The 24,164-nt window shown below is 44.5% G+C and overlaps 1 protein-coding gene across 1 annotated transcript in view; it reads right to left on the minus strand.

Annotated features, from left to right (window-relative positions):
• The window catches only part of LOC147709477 (cysteine-rich secretory protein 2-like), a 310,503-nt gene that overhangs the window by 246,466 nt on the left and 39,873 nt on the right, over positions 1-24,164 (minus strand). Inside the window, exon 3 of the mRNA XM_086925500.1 lies at positions 2,054-2,144. Within this exon, the coding sequence (XP_086781626.1) occupies positions 2,054-2,144 (91 nt within the window). The remainder of the gene's footprint in view (positions 1-2,053; positions 2,145-24,164) is intronic.

A 24,164-nucleotide genomic window follows, 5' to 3' on the forward strand; every position in this document is an offset into this window, starting at 1 on the left:
TCAAATTAATGTAATTTTTCACACACACATTCCTTTTTCTCATATTCACATCTTCTTGGGGAGCCTCTCTCCCTGTTGGGAGGATGTTGAACTTAAATTTCAAATTATCGATTTGCTGTTGGCTGTTGCGTTTCAACAGATCACAATCAAGTGGAAAAATTCTTCAAACATCTCTTTTAAATCATGGTGGTACAATGTATGTCACAATCATAGATTAGATACTGCTTTTGTTTTTCCTATCCATATGGCGGCGAAACGCATGGACTTATGGCTTCCTATCACTATGTACCTTGATGTATGTGCTAACCGTTCATTTCATTTACAGCCTGCTCAACAAGAAGTCTCCAAGCCCCGATAATCACCCTTGACATTCTCTGTTTCTTCATTATTATCTTACATATTTCTAATTTTGCATAGTTGTATTTTTATAATCATTGTATTTTCTTTGTTTCGCTTTAAAGCCCGTGATTACCTTTTATTATTGCTTTTGCTATATTGCCCTAATGGATTGTTATCACTTTCTTTTTTCTTTTTCTCTTGAATTGCTTTGGAATTATTCTTGTACTCTGTATTGACACCCTGTTTTTTTTTACTAATAAAATTCTTTTTGAACTTAATTATCAACACTGGCACTTATGAGCGTTTGTACTGTTTATCAAAATTAGAGATTAACACGATAATTGTTTCAAAGAACATTAAACATGGCAAATATCTGCTGCCCATACCAATATTGTAACTCAGGGTATGAAATAGTCTGAAATGTCGTAGTTGTAGGCAGTGTTGATTAGTAGTTGTATTGATTCTGTCATTGGCAGCACGTATAGGGGCAGTAAGTAATGCATGCAGCAGGGGCCTCTTGACGAGGGCCCCAAAACTTATTTTTTTTTAAATTAAGCACTTGCTAAAGGCAACAACCCGACCCATGTTCAAATAGGTGGCCCGGTAACTAGTTACCATTTCGCGAGAAGGTAAACATGATGCATGAACGCCTTCCTGACGCGCATGCTCATGCTACTGTGATCGCCAACATGCCAGCGAGCTGAAAAAAATAGTACAGCTTACGACACAAACCGGATGAGGAAGTAGCTTCCACCCCAGCGGCAGCCCCGGAACAGGAAGCCTATGAATTGTTGGCACTAAAACAGGACGGCTACAGCTGATCCCTTTCTCCCTCTTGTGAGTATCTTTACCTTTGTTCCAGTGATGAAGCAAGGGGTCCGTACTTGGGACAGGAACAGAAAGTAGGAGTTAAGGGGAGGGATTATATATAGAATTTAAATTAAAAAAACGGCGAAGTAATTTTTTATTCACACAGGACGGCCTCACACATTAGTACTACGATTAGGGGGACTTCTGTGGGGGTAAAGGGATTTATCAGATGTAATAAATGACTGACCCTATTCCGTCCAATGAGTGTCTTAGAAGCAAATTAGTCTTACATTTCCAAGAGAACGACTGTTTACTCAAGGGATCCGTGAGAAATGTGGTCTTACTCTCCTGGAACCTACTAATTGGAAAAGCTTGTCTTTAAAATCCCCGCCAACTATTACCTAGTTTGGAAGCAATGAACATGACTGGTTAAGAGAATGAGAGTCTTTGGTCTCGAATTTCAAGCAAGAAAAGACATCAGCCCACAAAGTAATCTGGAAAATAACATTTGCAAGAATTTACGAAGCACAAAATACCAGTCTAGCCCCCTTGCTGTCAGAGAACCGGCAACATTGACTCACCTCAACCTATAAGAAACTGCGCCTGCGAAGGAAATATCTCTACAATCAAGGCCTTGCCCTTGAGGATAGACATCTTGTAGCCTAGGAAACCTACTGGGCTAGTCAAATTTAGGGAAACATCTTAAAAATATAATATCACTCCATGAGAACATGTTTAGCCATATGTTTCCTTTTTTTCAACTTCTCTGCAGCCCACTCTAACATATTATGACAGTAATTTAGCAAACTACAAAAAGCAGCTACTCTGGCATGCATAGGTCTCTTAAAATGTTAAATGCAATAAAATAGGAATATACTGTATGATGTCATCATTTTGGACTTACTGCTAATTGTTCTTTCATCTTTAGAACTGTGTTTGAAAATGCATTTCGCAGCAACCTTTTTAGCATTCGCTGTGGCTTCGTTGCTCCACTCCTGCAGTGAAAGATAAAACAATTTCTTGTCATTTTTCTGTAAAAATAAGTAGAATAATTTTATAAATAAATAGGATAAAAAGTGGATATTGCCTTCCACTTCACATTTTGTGCAGCCTGAGTACTGAAAACTAAATGACACATATTTCAGAAAAATGAGTAATTAAAGGATTACAATGTTTGTTGGACTTGGCCCTTTTCCCCAAAATGTTTCGCTTCCCCCCTCCGTTTTAGGATGTCTCCCCCATGGTAGAGAAATGTATAGGCCATGTGTGGTGTGAGATGCAGTGACACATGCTGTGCAATGGTGTGCGCAGATTTATTTGAGCTGCTGTGGAGAAATGTCTCATTTAAAATAGACTCCATTGCTGTGTGCTTTGTGCCGCCTGCCTGAGGTGGGTTGGCGGTCTAGTATTTGAAGTGACAAGGTGCTCTACACTTCCCCCACAGTGACAGTGAGGATGGTACTGCTAGGGACATTCTAGACACTTTCAGCCCTTTCTGGTAGGCGGGAGGAAGGGTGTATATGTAGAGCAGTAGAGATACCATAAGCTCAGTCAGAGCGTGGACTTGAGAGTGAGGGGACCTGCTGCCAGTGGGTGCCGCCGCATGGACCTGTGTGCTGGCCCCTGAGCCCATCTGTACCCCTCCACTGTCCACAGGGCCAGTGAGAGCCCGCTGCTGGAGTTCAAGCTGCTGTACCAGGAGGAGTGACACGTTACAGGGGATGATGGTTCCGGGGAGCTGCTGTCCTGTACTGATGAGTTCCCACTGACTGCTGACCTAGCCCAGTAGTGCCTGCTGCTCTGCTACCCAGCGCCCGGAAAGGAAGAGCGCTGTGTCTGTGCTGCCCAGGAGAAGAAAGGAGCACCAGACTGGAATTTGCTGGTGTGCCCTGGCCCCCTAGCGCCTCGGGAGTGCTGTAGGTGGAGTGCCAGGAGGTGAGAGGCGCTGGTTGACGGCCACTGAAGCTGGTGGGGCTGCCGAGCACCTGTTAAGCGCTATATTTCAAGACCCAAAGGAGGTGAGGAGCGTGGGCCCTGCAGTGTGTGAGGCTGGGGAGAGCTGTGTATGTAAACCTATAACGGGAGCCTACCCCACGGGTGGACGCTATGCTGTCTTAAACTACTGCGCTGTCCTCTAAGCGCTACATGGCCGCATCTGGGCTGTCTTGGAGAGCAGGTGCCCACCCCGTGCAAAGGCAGTGCTCTACATATTTTAAAATTAGGCGGAAGCCTACCCCGCAAGTGCGCTTCTATCGAGAGAGAGCCTACCCCTCATTGTCCCTGGAAATCACCCCGGGGCCCGGAAGAGGAAGAAACCTTACCGCCATCACCGCTGCGGCCCAGGAGACAGGAGAGCAGCTGCGCGGGTGCTGCCGCGCTAAGGGGAGAAGAAGCGCCCCTGGAGATCGCCGCCGTGGCCCCGTAGGAAGGGGTGGACTGCAGCGGTATTCAAGAAAGGCGGAACCAGGTCCCTGAGCATTCTTAAAGGCCAGCGTCATCGGCCGTGTCTGGGGGGCAGGCGCGGCCCCATTGGTCCCTGTGGCTGCACCCACCGGAAGCCGCCACCTTATTGGCTCTTGGGCCCAGCCCTTTAGAAGAGGCACAGCCATTGGCGGAGGCTGCCGCGCCCCTGCCAGAGACGCCCAAGGATTGGCTGCTGACCTGGAAGACAGCCAGAAGACCCGTACGAGGAGCGGAGCGCAGCCAACCTCGGAGAAGGCCACCTGGAAGGTGCTGCTGCTGGCGGGGCTCCTCCGTGGAAGAGGAGAACCCCGCATGCCCAGAGGAGACCGAGGAGGAGAGTAGGAGACGCCCAGAGGCCGCCCCTGCCGGTCTGTGCACAGAAGAAGAGCCCGGGGGCAGCCGGTGAGTGGGGCTGTGTGGGGAACTGCCTAAAGCCTTTGAGAAGCTTGGGGTGGAGAGGATTACGGGGCACACTGTTGGTGCTCGCCTCCCCCTTGGTGCTAGAGTGACTTTACAGCTGCCCCACTTGGCAGTGGGCAGCTGCAACGTGAGGCATTTTTCTTCCAGCCTCAGGTCCCAGGAGGGGACCCCCAGCATGTCGGGACTATGAGGGCCCCCTAATTGTTGCTTGGAGAGTCCTCGAGGGAGAGGGGCTTTCACTGGGTCTGTAACTTGGGGCCCCCCTTCCTGGTTACACCTTTGGGGTCTTGAATCTAAGTAATACAATTTGTGCCCCCCTGAGGTCAGGTGTGATGCCCTACTGCTAACATACCTCCAGCCTGTCCGAGGGCATCATGTGCCTGTAGATCCGCTTTCAGGTTGATGTAGATGTTGCCCCTGTCAATCTGTTCAGGTCTAATGTGACTACTACCAAGGTCGCGGCAAAGGGTTATGTAGGTCCCTTGATATGTCCAAGGGGCGGCTCGGGCGATGTACTCAGGATTACTGCCTAACCGGATGTTTTTCTGCCTAGTGTTTTCATGTTACCCTTTTAGGCCTAATGTGCTAGGTTCATGGGAATGTTGCATCTGCACCAGTGTGCCTAATCTGGATGCCAATGGCCACTTGATTACGCATCCTAAGGTTCTAGGCCCTGTGTTATGCCCTGCACCATGTGTCTAATGCCCCTTGCTAAGGTGATTATGCTAAGGTTATGCCTAAACTAAGGTGATTGAGGCCCACATGTTTATGGTTGTGGATAATGCTATTAGGCCTAATGTTTTCCATGAAATGATAATGCTTTGGTTCCTTATTACAGCCCTGACACGGATGGACTTACCTTTTTCTCCTTTTTCATTTACCCTGTAAATAATCCCTGTGTATATATTGCCCTGGCGCCAGTTGGCGCAGCATTGTGACTACTTTGTTTTCTGTTGCAGATTTGAGACAATACATAAGTTATTCTTTTTCACCAAAACTGGTGTTGTGTCTCTTTTTGTGGTGTGCCTGGTGTGTCGTCTGTGTGTACTGCGTGGATGCTTCACACATGTCCTCAGGAGTTTGGCCTGCCCGCTCTGCACCATGCTACCCCCGTGGAATTGGTTACCCCATTTCTAACAATGGTACTGATGGATTTTGAAAGCTGGTTCTATGTAACCGAAGCAGAAATCAGAAGGAAGAACATGTGAGTACAGATATGGCGCAGAGATCTTTATTCTGGTACAATTGTATTTAATAGCAGTGAACATGTTTATGTTTAACCACTGGCAGACCTCTTGTCTACCATCGTATAACACACCACACAACTAAAGTGACGAGATTCCGAAAGCCGAGATCTGGGACAGATCAGAGACACAGAAAAGGGACTGCAATTTGACTGTCAAAATAAAATCTTCATGAAAGAAAAAAATTAAATTCGGACTATGTTATAACAATGCAGAGCTTACTCTAATCCTAACATACTGGTGCATTGCACATATGTATTTCGATAAAGTTTACTTCAATGGTAAATTATGAACTATTAAAAAATCAGTCAACATTACATTTTGTAACTAGCACATCTGGTGCAAATGTGTGCTCTTCCTCGGAGATCAGAGAACACTGACAAATAGAGTAAAAGGTGCCCGTGAATCTTAACATCACTAATGTACATCTTAAATTCGAAATAATCTTCATACCTTCAATTTGGACCCTACTTTTAGTGACTCACAATATAGCAAGTTTGAGTCTGTGACCATCTAAAATATTTTACAGCACACATAGGAGCAGAAGCTGTTGTTTGTTATGATTATTGACTGACAGAGGAGTAGATATTGATCTTAGAAACAATGATACTGAGAGTGGAATTAATAATGTTTTGGCTAAAATCAGCACCCTGGCTCCAAACTGAGATAAGCAAGCTTTCAAACGAGAGCAAGAAGTTTAGCATTTCATTAAGTTACTGTCCCTATATACAAATACCATTCCATCAATCAATACATCTTTATTGGGCCATTGGAGACTATAGAAGCACATTAAATAAAACATTTGTACCTAAAATCAAGTTTATGACATTAATATTTAAAAGCAGACCAATAATACATGTACATATCCAATTTGATACCAGCTAAAAGCTTCAGTAAAGGGGTCAGTTAAAACATAACATTAGGCCTAAAACTCGAAGATATGGAATCAACGGCCACATGCATCATTGTAAGGTTTTGCTATTCCTTATTTGCGATTTTTAGGGAATCGCAAATAAGGAATCGCAAAATGGTATGCCTGATTTTAATCGCATAATATCTGTGATTCGGTAAAAATCGCAATTTTTATCGAATTGCAAATATTATGCGAATTCTAATTTGCGATTTCGCAATTCCCATTGATTCCTATGGGCCTCAATGGGAAGGCATTGACATTTTGCGAATTTCAATTAGCGATTCGCAAAATGTTAATGCATTCCATGGGTGCAGGGGGGGGTCCAAAGGACCCCCCTGCACCCCTGAAATGTATTTTAAAGTGCATGTTTCACACACACATGTCCTAAGGACATGTGTGTCTGTAACATGACAGCGTTTAAAATGCTATTTTGAGCATTTTAATACTTTTTCGCAAATTACCACGAGGTTCACCCTCGTGGTAATTTGCACCCCCTAATTGCGAATTCGCAATTTAAAAAACAATCATGCATTGCTTTTAAGGAATCGCAAATATGCGATTCCTTAAAAGCAATCGTATTTTTGGAAATCGCTAAAAATAGCGAATTTCACAAAAATGCATGATGCATCCCCAAAACTTATTTAGGAATCGCAAACGGCCGAATTTACCGATTCGCACCGTTTGCACTTCCTAAATAGGTTGATGCATGTGGCCGCAAAAGTATAAAAATAGGTCAAGTAAAGTGCGAATGTGACAGTGCAGGCACAGAAATGATGACGTCAAAAACCGTCTGTAAAACATACCACAATTAATAAATGCGTGCATAATACATCTAGACACAGAGTCAAATAGGAGCTTCCTAATCCTTAAACAGCTTCTTCTTGTGTATAAAGGCTCCGGGAAAAAATAGCTTGCTACTCCGAAGCAAATCATGGAGGAAGACAGCTTTTATAAATAGATCAAGGCAGGTCCCACTTGTTCGAAATTACAATTTCTTACCAACAGAAGAAGAAAAAATGTCCGTAAGAAACTATAAAAGTCACAGAAAAATGTAAAATGTAAGGTGTCCTGCTCTGTAAAATGATATCAAGGACAGGGCTTTAAAACACCTGACTTTGAAAAATCATCTAGGAAAAGATAAAAACCAGTGAATAAAATTAAATCTGAATTTGGTCAGCAGAAAATGGTGGTGCGCTCAACATTATATATTGTCTCACAGTGGGCTTGGGAAGTTCTGTACCTTCCCTTTCCCCCAATGGCCTGGCCAGGAACATATTTTAGATGCCGCTCAAGTCACTATGGTGAAGTACCATTAATTTTTATACAAAATGACAGATTAAGGTATCATTCTGGCTACCTCCCAATTACTGGAAAGGAAGACTTAGGGGCAGATTTCAAGCCCCATACGCCATTTTTGCATCACCGTTGCGTCACTTTTTGTGACAGTGACGTAAAGCCAGCGCCATGCTATGGGGTATTTACGTGACGCATCTGGGGAGATGCGTCATGTTGTAAAGCCCAGCGCCACATGAAACCTGCGTCAGGTTTCATGTGAGTGTTCCAGGGCAAGGGGGCGCTTTCCGGCGCAGGAACACCTTGCAAAAGTGGCTGAGTGAAATCTACAAGATTTCACTCAGTCAATTATCCGACCCCGCTGCGTCAAAACCTTGCATCTGCTTGAAGCAGGCGTAAGGCTTGATAGCACTATTTTGGACATAGGCAGGGTTGGAACAGTGCTGGAGTTGACGCGACGCAACTTCAGCACTACGCCAACCTTACACCGACAGATGCAACACGCATCTGTTTATCCTTGTGCCATGATGCGCCGCATTGTAAATGCGGTGCATCTGTGGTGGAGCAAGGGTAAACTTGCGTGACGCATCTTTCCTGGCGCATCCCTGATGATTTGCAGGGATGCGTCAGGAAACGTAAATCTGCCCCTATGTGCCTGTTATGAAAATACGAAAAACTGATGGTCTAGAAACCTAGTAATCTGGAGAGGAACCACATATCTAGCCACAAGTAGAAAATAACACTAGGGATGATAATTCAATCATTTCTGTATGAGTCCATCAATTAAATTTGTGCTGTAAATGTAAGCAATGTACAAAGAACAAATGTATTGTGCAATAGTGTACACTATGTGCAGTGCTTAGTTTGTAAAAGAATAAGTGCTGGGGCCTAAGGTTTTGCTGAAAAGCCCATCCGTGGCACTATTGAATATCGGATTGTCAGATACCAAGGCTGCATAGTCTTGATTCCACCTCATGCCTCTTTAGCCCACCATGAAACACTCCACTCCTCTTTATCTAACTCTCAAAGGTTCCTGCTTTGACCGTTTGTCACATTTGATGCCATCTTTTTCTTCCTTTATCTTTCCCCCCGGTTTGTTTTTCTCTCTTCTTGCTCTTGGTCAAAGTCTGATGAAGGAAAATAAGTACAGGTCCCCACAAATGAGTGCTGGTGGGTGTCACCTGCAACCAGCAGCTCAAACCCAGCACTGACTACTAACTAGTCTATCTGCATTAATTGAATAATGTGTTTATAATACACCTGTGAAGGCATTTAAACCTGGATAGGCATACTTTAAAGAAAAGAAGCAGGAAGTGCTCACTGGTAAATAGTAGTCCTCACCACGCATGAGCTCTGTCCCATATTAAGAAGATGATTAGGGTTCGAAGAAATTGCAGCCTGGACATAGATTCCCAAGATTCTCTGACGGTTTCGGTAGATTTTATACTAGCAAGCGGAATTAAAATTCATACTAAGAACCAACCAGCAAGACATGATAGGCGGACTACTTTAATACACAGATCAAAATATATGAATCAAGATGAAAACAATGATCACTTCTTACAACAGAAGACATATTTGAGGTGAACAAAGCAGTGTGTAATTATCCAGGTGGGCTGAGAGGTGTGCAGTGTGCCTGATAAATAGGGCCATGGATATTTTATCCTGGGATCCCTCTAGTGATCTGATCTACAGATGTCCAGATGTCATAGACATACCTAAATCCTATGCCAAAATGGAAAAGTAAGATGGCAACACAAATGGGTTACCATTAGCACCACCAATGCTGTGAGTGTGTGGGAGCCCCTAAACAGTCCCCTATCTTTGCCTGCATTTGGTGTTGTACCATAGGACCCCTTTTGCAGGTGGGGCCAGAGTGGTAATGGTTCGAGAGAGAGAGAGTTGTGGCAGTCCATTAATTGGCTGGGCAGCGCATTGGCTCAATGATCCATCGTACCGGTAGTGATCTACACAACACTGATCTTTACGCTTCTACAGCCAGGAGAATACTCTTGTGATACCACTGTTACAAAGAGACGAGTCACCTCGTAGACTCGTGTGATCAAAAGAAGGATAGAGAAGCATAGCCTGGGTGTCACATACGTAGATGCACTCATGGAAGTCTGCTAAAGACCAGTATGGTTGCTTTCCTCTGAGAGTGCATTTATGTATTGGACAATATACAGCATTCTGAAATGTCTAAAGGGGTCTAATGTCTTTGATAGGATCTAGAATTGTTTTCTCCTAGTGGGAGTTTAACATACACCAATATGAGCACCCAATCAAATGATCTTGCCAACCGGTGAACTGGAGTCTGTTCTTGTTTGGGTGGAAAGATAGAGTTCCTGGAGTGTATATTTCGAAGGTAAGGAATTATAATGATCTTTTTATGTTTTTTGTACACAGGGACACCAAGGAACGTATGGGAAACAGCACATCACTTTCTTGTCACTGAGGTTTCAGAGCCATCTCGTATTGTTCTCTGCATTCACACTTTAGTGTCATATGTTGTATTGACTGAATCTTTGTGGCTCCTGATGGACGCCATAGAACTGTGACATAAGCATTAGAGCATAGTGATTCAATACAGGTTTAGAATGTTGAGTTTGCGGTCACACGCAGAAGTATAAAGAAATGTTATTCTAAGTTCCATGTGTACCATGGTCATTGGCGAGGGTAGCACACTACAACTGGCGACGAGATAGGGGACTAGTAACTCAAAAAATGACAGTCTTCTCCCAGAGAGGTTGCCGAGGTCCAACAAACTGCTTGTGCGTGCCACGTGTTCTACCGTTGAAGTGCAGAATCGACGTTTGGCATTAGTGAAGTCAAAGCGCAGCCCAAGTTCCGTGTAAAGCTTTGAAGATAATGAAAGCTTAAATGAGAAGTCTAAACATCGGTGGCTGAGAACCTGCTGGGAAGGCTGCAAAGAAAGGTACTGTGCTACTACACAACTTAAAAGCCATACATCTTATGGAGTGATAGCACTGCCAACATTGCGCTGCAAGGCAGAGATCAACCAGTTGTCAGATGGCACAAAGAGATGCTGATAAGCAACGACATTCCAATACTAAAAAAAATCATCTGCTTACCAGACCTGAGCAAAGAGTGCCAGTGTGCCACTGTGCTTGGGGAAGTAACCCCAGAGGAAGCAGCCGGAGTTGTGCTTGGGGAGCTGTCCAGAACCGAACTGGCCCAGCACCAAAGCTGCTGGGTGATGTTTAGCACAACCCCCAAGGTCTCCTGAATGCAAAGGACTCCCATGGAGACCTAGAGGGATTTCAAGGTTCCATGGGCTATCCAAATTGACCCATAGTCCAGCACAGCACAGGGCATTAGAGATGGTATGGCTGAAACAGGTCCTAGCGGACAGAAGACTGTGTCAGAAAGAACTCCACCTTTAGTGTCAGTCAATCTCATAAATCATTTAAATGCTGCTGTCTTTTTGAAACACGCTGCCATTCAATACTACCAAAAAGTCGAATATTGGTGACACATGCACTGCCTGAATAGAGACGTTTAATGATTACATTGATGCAATTGAAGAAGCAGACAACAAAAAGATTATCAAGTACCTTAAGAATCCTGCTGATGAAGGTGTAAAAGACGTCATAAAGAAAATGCTGTGAGCTGATGAAATTACATACAGTCAAATCAAAGCAGCCTTGAATCTCAAGATCAATCCAATGCCAAGTGTGGATTACGAAAGGTACACCTTCAGTCAAGAATGTCCGAAGTCGGTGAGACTTGCAACACATTTGTTGAGAGATTGGATACACTCATCAAACACTGTAATTGCAATCAATTTATTGTTGAGAAAGCTATATGCCTCAGAATGATTGATGGATGCTTATCAGATTTGTTCAGATGATGAATGCTAAGAGAAACTCTTAGTCAGAAGTGAGTCCTCATGGCTGCCAGAGCTGAAGAGCGTGCGGAGATTGTATGCCTTGTTAATGCCGTCATTAGTACGAAATCGTAAGGAGTCAATGCCCCATTAGCCTTCGGGTCGAGAGGTGAAAATGAAACTTTCATATGAAGTAGTGCAGTGCTCGCTTCCTCTCACGTGTGGTTAGAGGAAGCGAGCACTGCACTACTTCATATGAAAGTTTCATTTTCACCTCTCGTCCCAAAGGCTCATGGGGCATTGACACCTTACGTTCCTAACCTATTCTCAGAAATACTGACATAGCTTTACAAATCATATACTCGTACCACATAGGTATTGTATTTTTAGATCACTTGTATATATCTTTAAATTTTTTCACATATTGCAAGCAACATAGTGAGTGACAGAGGGATCTTACTCTGTCCTGACGGAAGAAGCTTTCACAGCTTCGAAACATGTTGACACCCCCTGGAGATTCAGCACATTACTAGCATGATCTCTCCGACCCACCTTTTTAACGGTACCAGCCTATGACCAAATAAAGTTGTTTTGTACCCATAAGGCCCGGTATCTTTTAGCATCACTTTTTCACTCACCCCTGACCCTACTTCACTCACTACAAATACACCTCACGTAGCACTTACAAAAACCAAGTGCTCCAGCGTAGTCGCCAGTCGCAGCACGCCCCGTCCAGAAGCGGGGCGGGAAGACCCCAATGATGAAGCATGACACCAGGGGCCCTTTTGGTGTGTGAGGGGTATTTTAACAAATACAGTATATGCCTTTTACCTCTAGACATACTCAAACCACTTTGAGGTGGATCTCTTTGTTTTCTAAACCATTGCATTGAGGAGGATGCATCCACCATAGTACTCTTGCAAGCACTACCTCTTCACTCCCTAACCCTTGATTTTGATCCTTCAATTTTAGATTAGCCTTATCCATTTGGGGGCCCCACCCCATTTTGTCATTCAATGTGAGCCCCAAATAGTCAAAAGTATGTACCCTTTCGAGGGGTCTACCCTCCATCACCGGGCGCGGGCAGTTAATAGTATTAGCCTTAAAGACCATGTACTTAGTTTTGCTAATATTGACCACAAGGTTCCTCTTTTTGCAGAACTGACTAAATACATTTAGCACACGCTGCATACCCATTGCCAACTTCGAAAGCAGCAGGGTATCGTCCGCAAACATTAATGCGGGAAATCTACAAAGAGCCAATTTCGGGGAACGGAGCCGTTAATTGACCATTCTTGCCATATCTTACTCTAGCAAAAGTGTCTTCGTGGAGTTGAATAAACTGAAAGCATAGATATGGCGGAACTCCCATAGCCAACAAAATACTCCATAGATGGTTACGGTCCACCATATCAAATGCAGATTTCAGATCCACGAAGGTAAGATATAAGCTCCCTCCTTCCAATACTACGTGCTTCCAGTAAATAAGCTGGAGCCTAAATAGCCGATCTATAGTAGAGGTTTTGGCCCTAAAACCTGCTTGCAATGGGGTCAAAATATCATGGTCTCAAATCCATTCCTGCAGTCTTTCTAGTAGCACCCTTGCATATATTTTTTGGGAAACATTGATTAGGCTAATTGGCCTAATTTGACCGGCTCCATGGGGGACTCCTTTTTATAGATGGGGATGATCTCGGCCCCTGCCCACTTGCTAGGAGCCTGGAGGCCCTGAAGGATTGCGTTAAAGAGTAGTTAGAAATAGGGTACCCACACTACCTGTTTATTTTTATACAGGTCTCCCGGGATCCTATCTAGTCCTGGTGCTTTATTCAATTGAAGCTTTTCCAGAGCTAGTTTAACCTCGGCCTTGGTGAAAGCTGGTATGTTCCACGAGGGATCAGAGGTTTGGAGGCAAGCCGGCGTCTCACTTGGTTCAATTGACGGTATTGAATATAGTTCCTTAAAGTAGAGACGCCAGGCTTCCTCAGCATTATTTGGTTCAATGGTAGTCTTATTATTATTATTATTATGATCCGACTCTACTGTGTGCCTTGGCTGGACAGAGAGGGTGCTGTCGAGTGACTGTGAGGAGAGGAGAGGAACGAACGAGGCGAGGAAGACACCGGCTGCAGCACCCGGCCGCTGCCTGAGGCCGTCCCCCTGCCGAGTAGCGTTCTGAGTGCGGCCGGAGCCGCGAGAGCCGAAATATCCCGGACACGTCAGAAATCCGTGCTGTGTCCCGGGTGCGGTTGAATTTGCGAGCGCGCCCCCCGAACGCGGCAACAGCCGTGAGTGGTGTCCCGTCTGCGACTGGAGCCGCGAAAGCCTCCTGGATGTGGCAGCAGCCGAGAGTGACATTCTGAGTGCGGCCGGAGCCGCGAGAGCCCCCTGGATGCGGCAGCAGCCGTGAGTGGCATTCTGAGTGCGGCCGGAGCCGCAAGAGCCCCCTGGATGCGGCAGCAGCCGTGAGTGGTGTGCCTGTGGCTGTGTCTTACAACAGCAGTCAAGACTTTGGCTTCTGAAAAATCTGTGGTAATCATGAGTGGTGTCCTGGGTGCGGCCGGAGCCGCGAGAGCCCCCCGGACGCGGCAGAAGCCGCGAGTGGTGTCCCGGGTGCGGTTCAGCCGCGAGGGCTCCCCGGACGCACCAGGAGCTGTGAGGAGCTGCGAACTGTGTCCCGAGTGCGGCTAAACCGCGAGGGCTCCGCAGGTGCAGCAGGAGCTGCAAGGAGCTGTGAGCAGGATTTCGGCTGCAAAAGTCCCTAGAACGCGGCAGGTCCCACGAGAGGTGCCAGGTACGTGGGGGACACCGCAAGGGCTTTTCTTGTGGAACTGCAATCACTTCCTTTTGAGTGCGGCAGAATAAGAAGTGTGAAATTACTGTAAGGGGCTCCTTTATAACCATCTTTAAGTGAGCATTGGCTTTACAATCTTACCTAAGTGGCCATTCGTATTTAACATACAGTCTAATAAGATTTGGGATCTGAACTAAAAACCCTCTCTGGGAAGCAGACCTTAAACTAAACTAATAGGATTTCCTCGCAGCAGGGGTAACCAGAGGTACTAATATCACAAGACCCAACTAATGAATGACTGGTAACTAATGTTTGATGTGCATGAAAATTTCATAACCTCACAAGAAACAGGAGCCAGGGAGCGGGAACTGGGTGCTAGTTTTGGTGTGGCATCAGCGGCGCACCTGTGTACTGGCACTTTGGAGCTTTACCTCTCTGGCAGTGTCGATTGGACTTTGGCTAACGCACCTACTTTAATGCTGGATCAAAAGTAGTGGGCAGCAGGGAAGAGCATATTACCCATACGGGCGGCCAAGATAGACCAGGTAACATATTGTTGGTACAAACAGTACGGCTAAAATTAAAACTAAAACAATACTAAGTGATTTACTACACTGTAATGGCCTATAAAAAACTAAGATCGAGAACCATCTTTATGAAGAGGATGGGAACAGAACAGGCAATTAGAAAGAGCACGGGCAAGATGTTTAGAGCCGGAAAGTCTGCAGTAATTCCTGGGATTAAAAAGTATTTTGCAAAATTAAACCCAGATGAACAGGGACATATACAAAAAGATCAGACAGTTAAGGAAAAAAAAGAGAATAAGGAGGTTGGAAAGGATGGAACACATCAAACTCAAATTCAAAATCCAAAGACACCTGAAGTCTCTCAAAAAAGTATCCTGATTGATCCGGAGGAGTTAATTCCGACCTCTACTGTATCAGGATCAATAATACAGGAATCATCCAACATACAACAATCTCAAGAATATAATATTACCTGTCCAGATATTAATATGAAAGACTTAATATATCATATGGGACCGCAAAAGGAAACCCAGTATATCCAGAAGAGTACTCCACAAAAATCATCAGACCTAGAGAGATTCCTTGAAAAATCACCAGATCTCTAATCACTTTTGAAGTTCATGTCTTTCTAATGATTATACCCCAATATCCAAATCCTTGTTTACACTGCAAAATATCCTGGAAACGGTTCTCATTCATCTAGGGAACATATTGGAAAATTCTGACCAAACACTTGATACCCAAATAGGAATACTAAAATTTATAGTTGAGAAAAAAAGGAAGAAAGAGCAAATAAATTCAACAACAATAACAGGAGTTTGTGGCAAATGTAAAGGGGAATATTCTTATAACTCAAAAGTTGAAATAATAAAAACGCCTCTTCCTCAAAAAAAAGAAACTTCAACCCAAACCGGAAGGAAACTAATTACGGAATCTAAGAATAAACAGGATTCTAACCTGAAATACTCCCTCAGAAACCTTTCTAAGGAGGAAACCAAATCAGTGTCTCCCCAACAGCCTGTAGCTTACTATCCAATCTTCACCAAAAGAAAACCTAACTCCATTTTGAACAGTCCTGTAATATCTAATCTTAAACCAAATGTTGAGACTGAGCTATCTAATGATGACACACAGGGCCCAGAAAACGTTAATGACAAAAGAAATCAAAAGACGATTAAACTGAAAAGGAGAAAGGCGCTAAGAAGAATTAAGAAAAAGAAAGCTCGTAAAATAAGATTCGGAATAATCCCCCTCTTTTAATTGATAAGGAGGAAAGTGCAGAAATGCCCCAGACCACGAAGATAAAGGAGCAGAAGCCGCCGGCGAAAACTCAAGGAGACAACTTTAACCAACTGAGTAAATTAAACCCAAAGGCAACACATTTCTTACCAGCAGGACGCAGTCCGACAAGTCCGGCATTAGAAGAGATCCTAAAAGGAACTTTCTCTATTCAGAAAAAGGATCCACAAGCAGAAGAGACCAGGTCTAATTATCTGGAAATCACAGACTTATTCCCTTCCGATGAAGCTCCACTTAACCGCGACCGAATTATTAGCCTGCTACAAAAAAAGCAGCCATTACAATTCTTAGCGCAAAACGAAATAAAACTAGTTATGTTTCCGGAAAAAACAAAAACGACAACAGCGATTGTTGAATTTTGGTCTCCAGTAATACCAGGAATTGTACTGCAGGAGAGTGAGGCTCTACACAAATATGGTTATGATCTGACCCCAGTATTAAAGCATGAACCTCAAAAGAGTCATACAGCAGAAGTATCTCTCAAAACGCAGCGATTGAAGCAATCTTTCAATCCCATGATCAACCCCCCAGAACATGTTGCAGAAAATATATTTGTGTCCATAAAGAATGGCGAAAGAGAAATATGGAGTAAAAATACCCCCAGCATGGAGACAACAAAGAGAGATCATTCCTGGTCCTGGATTTCGGAAACCCTGAACAGTAATAAACATATTAAGGATAACACATTTTCTGTTTAGCACAGGCTTGACGATCTCCTCTTGGAACATATGGGGGAAAACTAAAGAAAAAATGGCTGAAATAATAAAAAACTCTCCATCAATAGTGGCCCTCCAAGAAACTTGGTCTACACAAAACTTCAATCAGGAGAAATATTTTGCATATGATATCCCTGCCTGCAGAACAGGTCGATCGGGAACACGCGAAAGGTGGGATAGCGATCTTATTAAATGAAGATTACAAATGGGCCCAAGAAATAATTCCAACTAACTCAAATAATCACCAACGTCTCAAGATTAAGTGTGAGACAAACCCTCCAGAAACTTTAAAAGACCTATTAATTTATAACATCTATATCCTCCCTGGAGTAAAAATGGATGTACTTACTATAGAAATCCTAAAGGACATCGAACAAACAATAGAAAACCATGGTTATCCATCACTTCTCATTATGGGTGATTTTAATGGGAAAATATCTAATGAGGTACTATTAAAATGGGCAAACTGGCTCACAGAAGTGGCCCTGGGACTCTCTATTCCACTTCTTCCGAAAGAAAACAAGGCGGACAAAAGAGGGAATATCCTAATAGCATCATTACCCATGTTAAATGGAATAATACTAAATGGCAACGTAGAAGGAGACATCCCTGCCTCAAATACAAGACAGGGAAATTGTAATTCTTCACTACTGGACTACATGATCTGTAGCTACGATCTGTTTGGATCAGTCTCACAACTTAAAATTAATTTTGCTCATGGTAGTGACCATGCGATTCTACAACTCAGCACCGAGTGGAAAACACAACTGTCCCAGTCAAATCAAAGTATGTATAGCCACAGTACAGTTTGGTAAACCCAATCCAAAGACGGATTCTTTGGAATTCAGCTACTCTTACTAAAATAATCACCATAATCGACTCAACGCAACTTCTGCAAGTAATGCATTCAGCAAATCCGATAAAAAAAATTGAAATAGTTATTAAAAAGCTAACACAAAATTACAGGAAAAGTTGATGCAACCAACAAAGAATCAAAACAAAAAAGTTAGTTACCAATGCAAATCATCTAAATAAACTGAAAAGAGCACAGTTTTTAGAAAAATTACCAGCTAGACAGTTAGAAATCAACAAATTGAAAAATCAACGCGGGAGAGAAAAAGAAAAAAACAAAAGAATAACCCAAGACAAAAATTGGTTAGACCTGCAGATAGCAGCGAAACAAAATAACCAACGTACCTATTGGAATATAATCGCTAAAGAAATGGGTACGAAAAAAGCACAACAAGCTATCCCGGTGCCTCCATCAGAATAGGAACTCTGGGGCATATTACCAACAACTAGCGATAATTATCGCTATGTTGGTTTAGCAGGGATATTTTTATCGCCGAGCTGCGGGCATTTTTATCGCTTAGGAACCTTGCTATTATCAAGGTTTATCTCCTAAGCGATAAAAATCGGCCAAAATGCATGAATATCGCTGAAAAGTCAACGATATTCATGCATTACCAAGGTAATGCTCTTAGCCATGTTATCCACCTACCATTGGATAACATGGCCAAGAACTGCTCAGGGGCAGGTGTTAGCTTTTGGAGATATTCGCCCTTAGCCCGAATATCTCCAAAAGTTGGTAATAGGAGATAGCGATGTTAGCGACGGTTTCCAGTCGCTAACATCTTGGCACGCCCACTTTGCATGTCATTAGTGATAAATATCACTGACATGCAAAGCGGGGCCCAAGATGGTCGCTATCTCCTACTAGCTGTCGCTAACTGGTGTTAGCGACAGCTAAGTAATAGGGAGATAATTTTATCATCGCTTTCTTGGCTTTTAAAGCCAAAAAAGCGGAGATAAACCCCCTTGATAATATGCCCCCCTATCTTGCCAATTTATATAAACTAAATACTAACGCAGAAATGAGCCACCACTTTGCTAGGAACCCAGAAATAAAACCCTTAGACAGTGGAGTTTCCAGACCATTCTCTATTGAGCTACATATAAGAAAGGCGAGAACAACAGGAGCAACAGGTCCGGACCAAATTCCGATTTAGGTCCTCCAATGCAACCCCAAGGAATGGAGTAAGATGTTATCCCCCCATTTTTAACTACATTTTCATTACTGGGGACATCCCCAAATATTGGAAGGGGAGCATTATAATACCCATACATAAAAAGGGTACAAGGCTGCATCCTGGCAATTATAGACAGATAGCCCTTCTGGACGCAACAGGAAAGGTCTTTACAGCAACAGTAATAGATCATCTTAAGGACTGGGCCTTTTCATCTGGACAAATTCCCCTGTACCAGGCTGGATTGAGACCAAAGCATTCAGTCACCGACAATATCGCTGTCCTGCAAACCATCTTAGATAAATACGTTACACAAAAATCTCAGGTTGTTTATGCTGCTTTTATCGTCTTTTCCACCGCATTCGATAGAGTGGACAGAGCAACACTCTGGAGAAAACTCAGCAAAATGGGTATCCCGGACAAACTTCTACATATATTATCATCACTACATACAGACACCTGGTGCCAGGTTCAAATGGGGAGGGAAAAGGGTCTTACTAGTCCTATCCCGACCCCAAATGGCCTTAGGCAAGGATGCCTTCTCGCTCCTTTATTGTTTTCCCTTTATCTCAGCGACTTGCCCCAATGTTTCCAGCAGATATGCAACTTCCCACCAGTAATTGCTTCCCACAAAATACATACTTTGCTGTATGCAGATGATGTTATTATTTTAGATCTAACTCCATTTGGTCCGCAAAGAAGCCTTCGGGCACTTCATAACTATACAGAGGAAAATTATCTAATACCGAACATCTCGAAAACAAAAATAGTACCGTTCTCTGGAAGGAAAAGGAGCACTAAATTCACCTGGTCCCTAGGGGGAAAAACGTTGGAAACGGTAAATGAATATACAAAATAAGCCCCATACTCTGAATTTGACCCGGAAATCTGATGTGCATGTGGGAGCACTCTTACGGTTATATGCTGCATCCGGACAAAGACATTTCTCTGCTATGCTTAAGGTATATAGTGCCAAGGTTCCACCAGTACTGTCATATGCGCCGGAATGTATACCGATAAGTCAATGGAGCTTTTTAGACTTAAAAGAAGGAAAGATCCTACGGAAATTAACAAAGTTGCCCCAGGCGGTATCAGTGCAAGCTCTCCGCCTTGAGTTTTCATTAACCAGCTCCTATGCCCGAGGAATCGCCAATATCATCAGTTGGGCGTATAATCTCCTCCCTCCGATCCCTGCTAAAAATAGAAACATTTGAATGTGAATCATCGAATCATGTATTCTCAAGGAATGTCCTATCTGCTTTCAAGTTATCAGAGGTTAACATTAAGCTCTTACTATCTTGGACTCCTGCCCAGATGAAACTTTTCTTAAAGCACTTTACCCCAAGACTAAGTTTTAACCTTGACTCTCAGAATTGTTTTAAATTGTCTTTATATAAAAATCTTACTGAATCTATAGAGTATAAGAAACCTCAGCAGTATATTAATTTTAACCTAAACCATGTGGTCAGGATATCGATTGTTCTGCTCCGATTCGGAATACTTCCTGTAAAAACCATTACATCTAGGTGGTACCTAAAAGAAATTCCTATTTATAATTTGTGTAATGGTGGAGAGCAGGACTTAGAGCATTTATTGTCTACCTGCCCAAATGTGATAGTGGTACAGGCAAGGCAAAGATTTTTACAACCAGTTTATTCCAAATGTAGAATCAACTCAGTACAGGAACTGATTATTTTATGTAAAGCTCGCCAAACGAATTTGTATGTTACAATTTTTACAAATTTTTAAAACCCTTTTTAAATTTTATTAGAATTAAACTTTTAAACAAAACTGCTTTTGAATATTGTATATCTAATATTTGTGGTTCTCAGTGGAGAATAAAATCAAATATAATAATAAAAAACTTATTATTATTATTATTATTAAGTAATTTTGTAGAGCGCACAGCTGCCCCAGCAAAGGGGTTGTCCCGGCGCTGGAGGCAAAAAAGCAGAGGCAACAAGACTATCATATTAGGAACAAAAACGTTTTGATGGCCCTACGGAAGGGAAGAAGCCCATCCAGACGGCGAATCTGTGCAGGAAGAGAGTTCCACAGCTTAGCGGCCAAATGGCCAAAAGACCTCCACCCAGCTCTAGCGCGTTTTACACGAGGGACCACAGCCAACAGTTGCTCCGCAGAACGTAATTGGCGGTTGGGAACATATGGGATCAGTAGTTTGAATAAAATTTCAGGGGATGATAGTTTAAATATTTTCAAAGCTAAGCAAAGTGCTTTAAACCCAATCCTTCTCGGTACGGGCAGCCAATGGAGTCGCCTAATGGCGTCCGACGTAGGGCAAGCTCTAGGGAGCCTAAGCAAGACCTGTGCAGCAGCATTTTGGACTCTCTGCAAGCGGTTCACATCCGCCTTGATAGCCCCTAAAAAAAGTGAATTAGCGTAGTCTACGCGAGACAGAATGGTAGCCTGAACGATCAGCTGGCGTGTGGCCGGATCAATAAACCCCAAGATAGGTCTAAGGTCACGTAGGAGCCTGAAACAGGTGCCAGCCACCTTTTTTGTGTGTTCCTGGAACCCAAGGGTGGAATCGAGCCAGATCCCAAGATTTTTTACCACTGACTTAAGTTGTAAACAATTAGTGGTCATCCACTTGGCAATTGCCTCGAGCCCGGTTCGAAACCCCACTGGGCCCAGGTCACCACCGTCCGAGAGGGCCACCACCAGTTGTGTATCGTTGACGTATGAAACCAAGGTCAAGCCATAGTCCCGTGCTACTCTCGCCAGAGGCAGGACGTAAAGATTGAACAAGCAAGGGCTTAAGGCAGAGCCTTGGGGGACCCCCGCTCACTAAGATGAACATGGGAGAGGAAGGGGGGTGCTGTGACCTGAAACGTCCTGTCCAAAAGGAAAGAACGGAACCAGTTCAAGGCCAGACCAACTACCCGAGCCTCCTCCAGGCGGCGCAGAAGGATCTGATGGGAGACGGTATCAAACGCGGCGCTGAGATCAAGCAAGATCAGCGCCGCTGTTCGACCCTCATCCAGGATGGACCGCAGGTGTTCGCATACCGCCAAGAGAGCAGTCTCTGTGCTATGCCCGGGGCGAAAGCCCGTCTGTGAGGGGTCCAATATGTTGTTGCTGTTCAAGAAGTTAGAGAGGATGTTGTTAGCATGGGCCTCTGCCACTTTGGCGGCCCAGGGAAGAAGGGATATAGGCCTTAAGTTTTCAGGCTTATTAGGGTCAAGGGAGGGTTTTTCCAACAGGGGGACCACCCTAGCTGGTTTCCAGGCCTGAGGTACCACCGCCGAAGTAAAGAAGGAATTAATCACTTGACAAAAAGGGTCGAGAAGGACCGGAAGACAGTCCTTAAAGAGATCCAGCCGCATAGGGTCTAAAGGGGACCTGGATTTGACCCTAGTGCTTAGATCGAAGAGCTCATCCTGAGTGATGGTGGGTATAACCGATAAAGTACTAGCAGGCCAAGGGGCCGCAGCGGCTACCTGATCTGAAGGGCAGCTGGGGAAAGATTTATAAATAGCTTCCACTTTCTGGACAAGAAATGTGGCCAGTACTTCACACTGCTCACCCGAGGTGAATGTGTGGGGAGGGTTTTTTTTCCTGTTTTTAAAATCACTCAAAATTTAAAAAAAGCATTTGACAGGGTTTTTGCTAGCCTTAATTTCATTAGTGAGGTGGGCGGCACATGCCAAATGTATCCCTTTATGGTAGACTTTGATCCCATCCTGATACCACTTTTTTGCCTCCGGGTTATAGTTCTTTCTCCAGACCCGTTCAAGTATTTTGCAAGTGCTACGCAAACTAGCAAGGGCGTTATTGTACCAGGGGTTAGAGCTAGTGCAGCGACCAACAGACTGCTTTGCCGGGATGAGGGAATCTAAAGCACATATAAGCCAATCGGTGAATGCTTTGTAGGCTTGTTCCGGATCCATGCTTAGTGTTGGATGGCAGGCCTCTAGGGCGACGAAAAGGTCCTCCAACCTAAGTTTGTGCCAACAACGTCTAAGCGTAGATTTAAGATTAGCTCTGGGAGATAAGTTAGGAAGCGGAAGGGAGAGGGACACTAAAAAAGGATCTGACCAGCACACTGGGCTGGGTGTCTTAGCAGTAAGGCCCTGAAGGTTTGAAAAGACCGGATCTAGCAGATGTCCAGCATTGTGAGTGGCCCCCACCACTAGTTTACTTAATTGGCAGGCAGTAAAGTCGGCAAGTAAACTGCCAATTTCAGGGTCTGCGGGGAGATCGAAATATAACTTAAGATCTCCGAGTAGAGTGAAATTTGCCGAGGTCAAGGCTAGGGAGCTTACCGCCTCGACAATGGCGGATTTAAATTCAGTGGTGGGACCAGGAGGGCGGTAAACTAAGAGGCCAGCGAGGGAGAAGTGAGCGCTAGGGGAAAAAACTAAATTAGCGCATTCACACCCTGCTACGGGCTCTCTAACCAAAGAACAAGGGAGCCTAGACCTAAAGTTGACGGCTAAGCCCCCCCTCGCTGCCCTATTCACAGTTAAAATGCTGTACTCAGGAGGAAGAGCAAGGCCGGGCTCAGCCACCGTGTCATCGGATATCCAAGACTCTGTGATAAAGAGCACATCGGGAGCCTCATCTTCAATAAGATCGTAAATTTCCATATAGTGTCTCACCATGGAGCGGACATTAAGTAGGAGGATTTTTAGGGTAGGTATTACAGGGGCAGGGGGTAGGGGGAATCGTAGGGGCAGGCGTCAAAGCCACAATAGCGGCAGCAAAAAGGCCCTTCCATTTCCTCTACTAAACACATACAGCGGGGGTGGGACTGGGAACCAAGGGACAGCAGGTGCTCTCTGGAGTAGGCCAACACTCCTCTTTCCAAACCATCGGAGGGTCTGGCGTCAGGCGTCGTCCAGGCGCAGACGGACGCAGACGGGCTTGCCTTAGGCACGCTTTCAGCGTGCCAGCGGCGTGCCCGCTGCGCGCATCCGCTGCGCATCCTCCCCCCCATACTCTTTTAAGGTCCCCTCCCACCTCCAACTAGCCCGCTGATTGGCCCAGAGCGTGGAGGCCGGAAACACTCCTCCTGCCTTCTCTGTCCTCCGTACAATCGGCACTGAAAGCCGTGACGGACTGGGGCAGAAGGAGAATTAAAAACAGAGTGACAACAAAAGTGGTACAGTACACAAGCAAAATACTTTAAAATTCTTAAAAGCAATCAGCGCGATATGGAGCTTCCTGCAGGTAATACCGCAAAAAGCGGGTCCTAGCAGTCTCTGCCACTGTCTGCTTTTTGCCGCAGCGCGCTGTGCCAGGTGTGCTCTTTTAAGGTCCCCTCCCACCTCCGACTAGCCCACTGATTGGCCCAGAGCGTGGAGGCCGGAAACACCCCTCCTGCCTTCTCTACCCTCCGTACAATCGGCACTGAAAGCCGTGACGGACCGGGGCGGAAGGAGAATTTAAAACAGAGTGACAACAAAAGTGGTACAGTATACAAGCAAAATACTTTAAAATTCTTAAAAG

The sequence above is a fragment of the Lissotriton vulgaris genome, chromosome 6, assembly GCF_964263255.1.
Source record: "Lissotriton vulgaris chromosome 6, aLisVul1.2, whole genome shotgun sequence".
NCBI lineage: Eukaryota > Metazoa > Chordata > Amphibia > Caudata > Salamandridae > Lissotriton > Lissotriton vulgaris.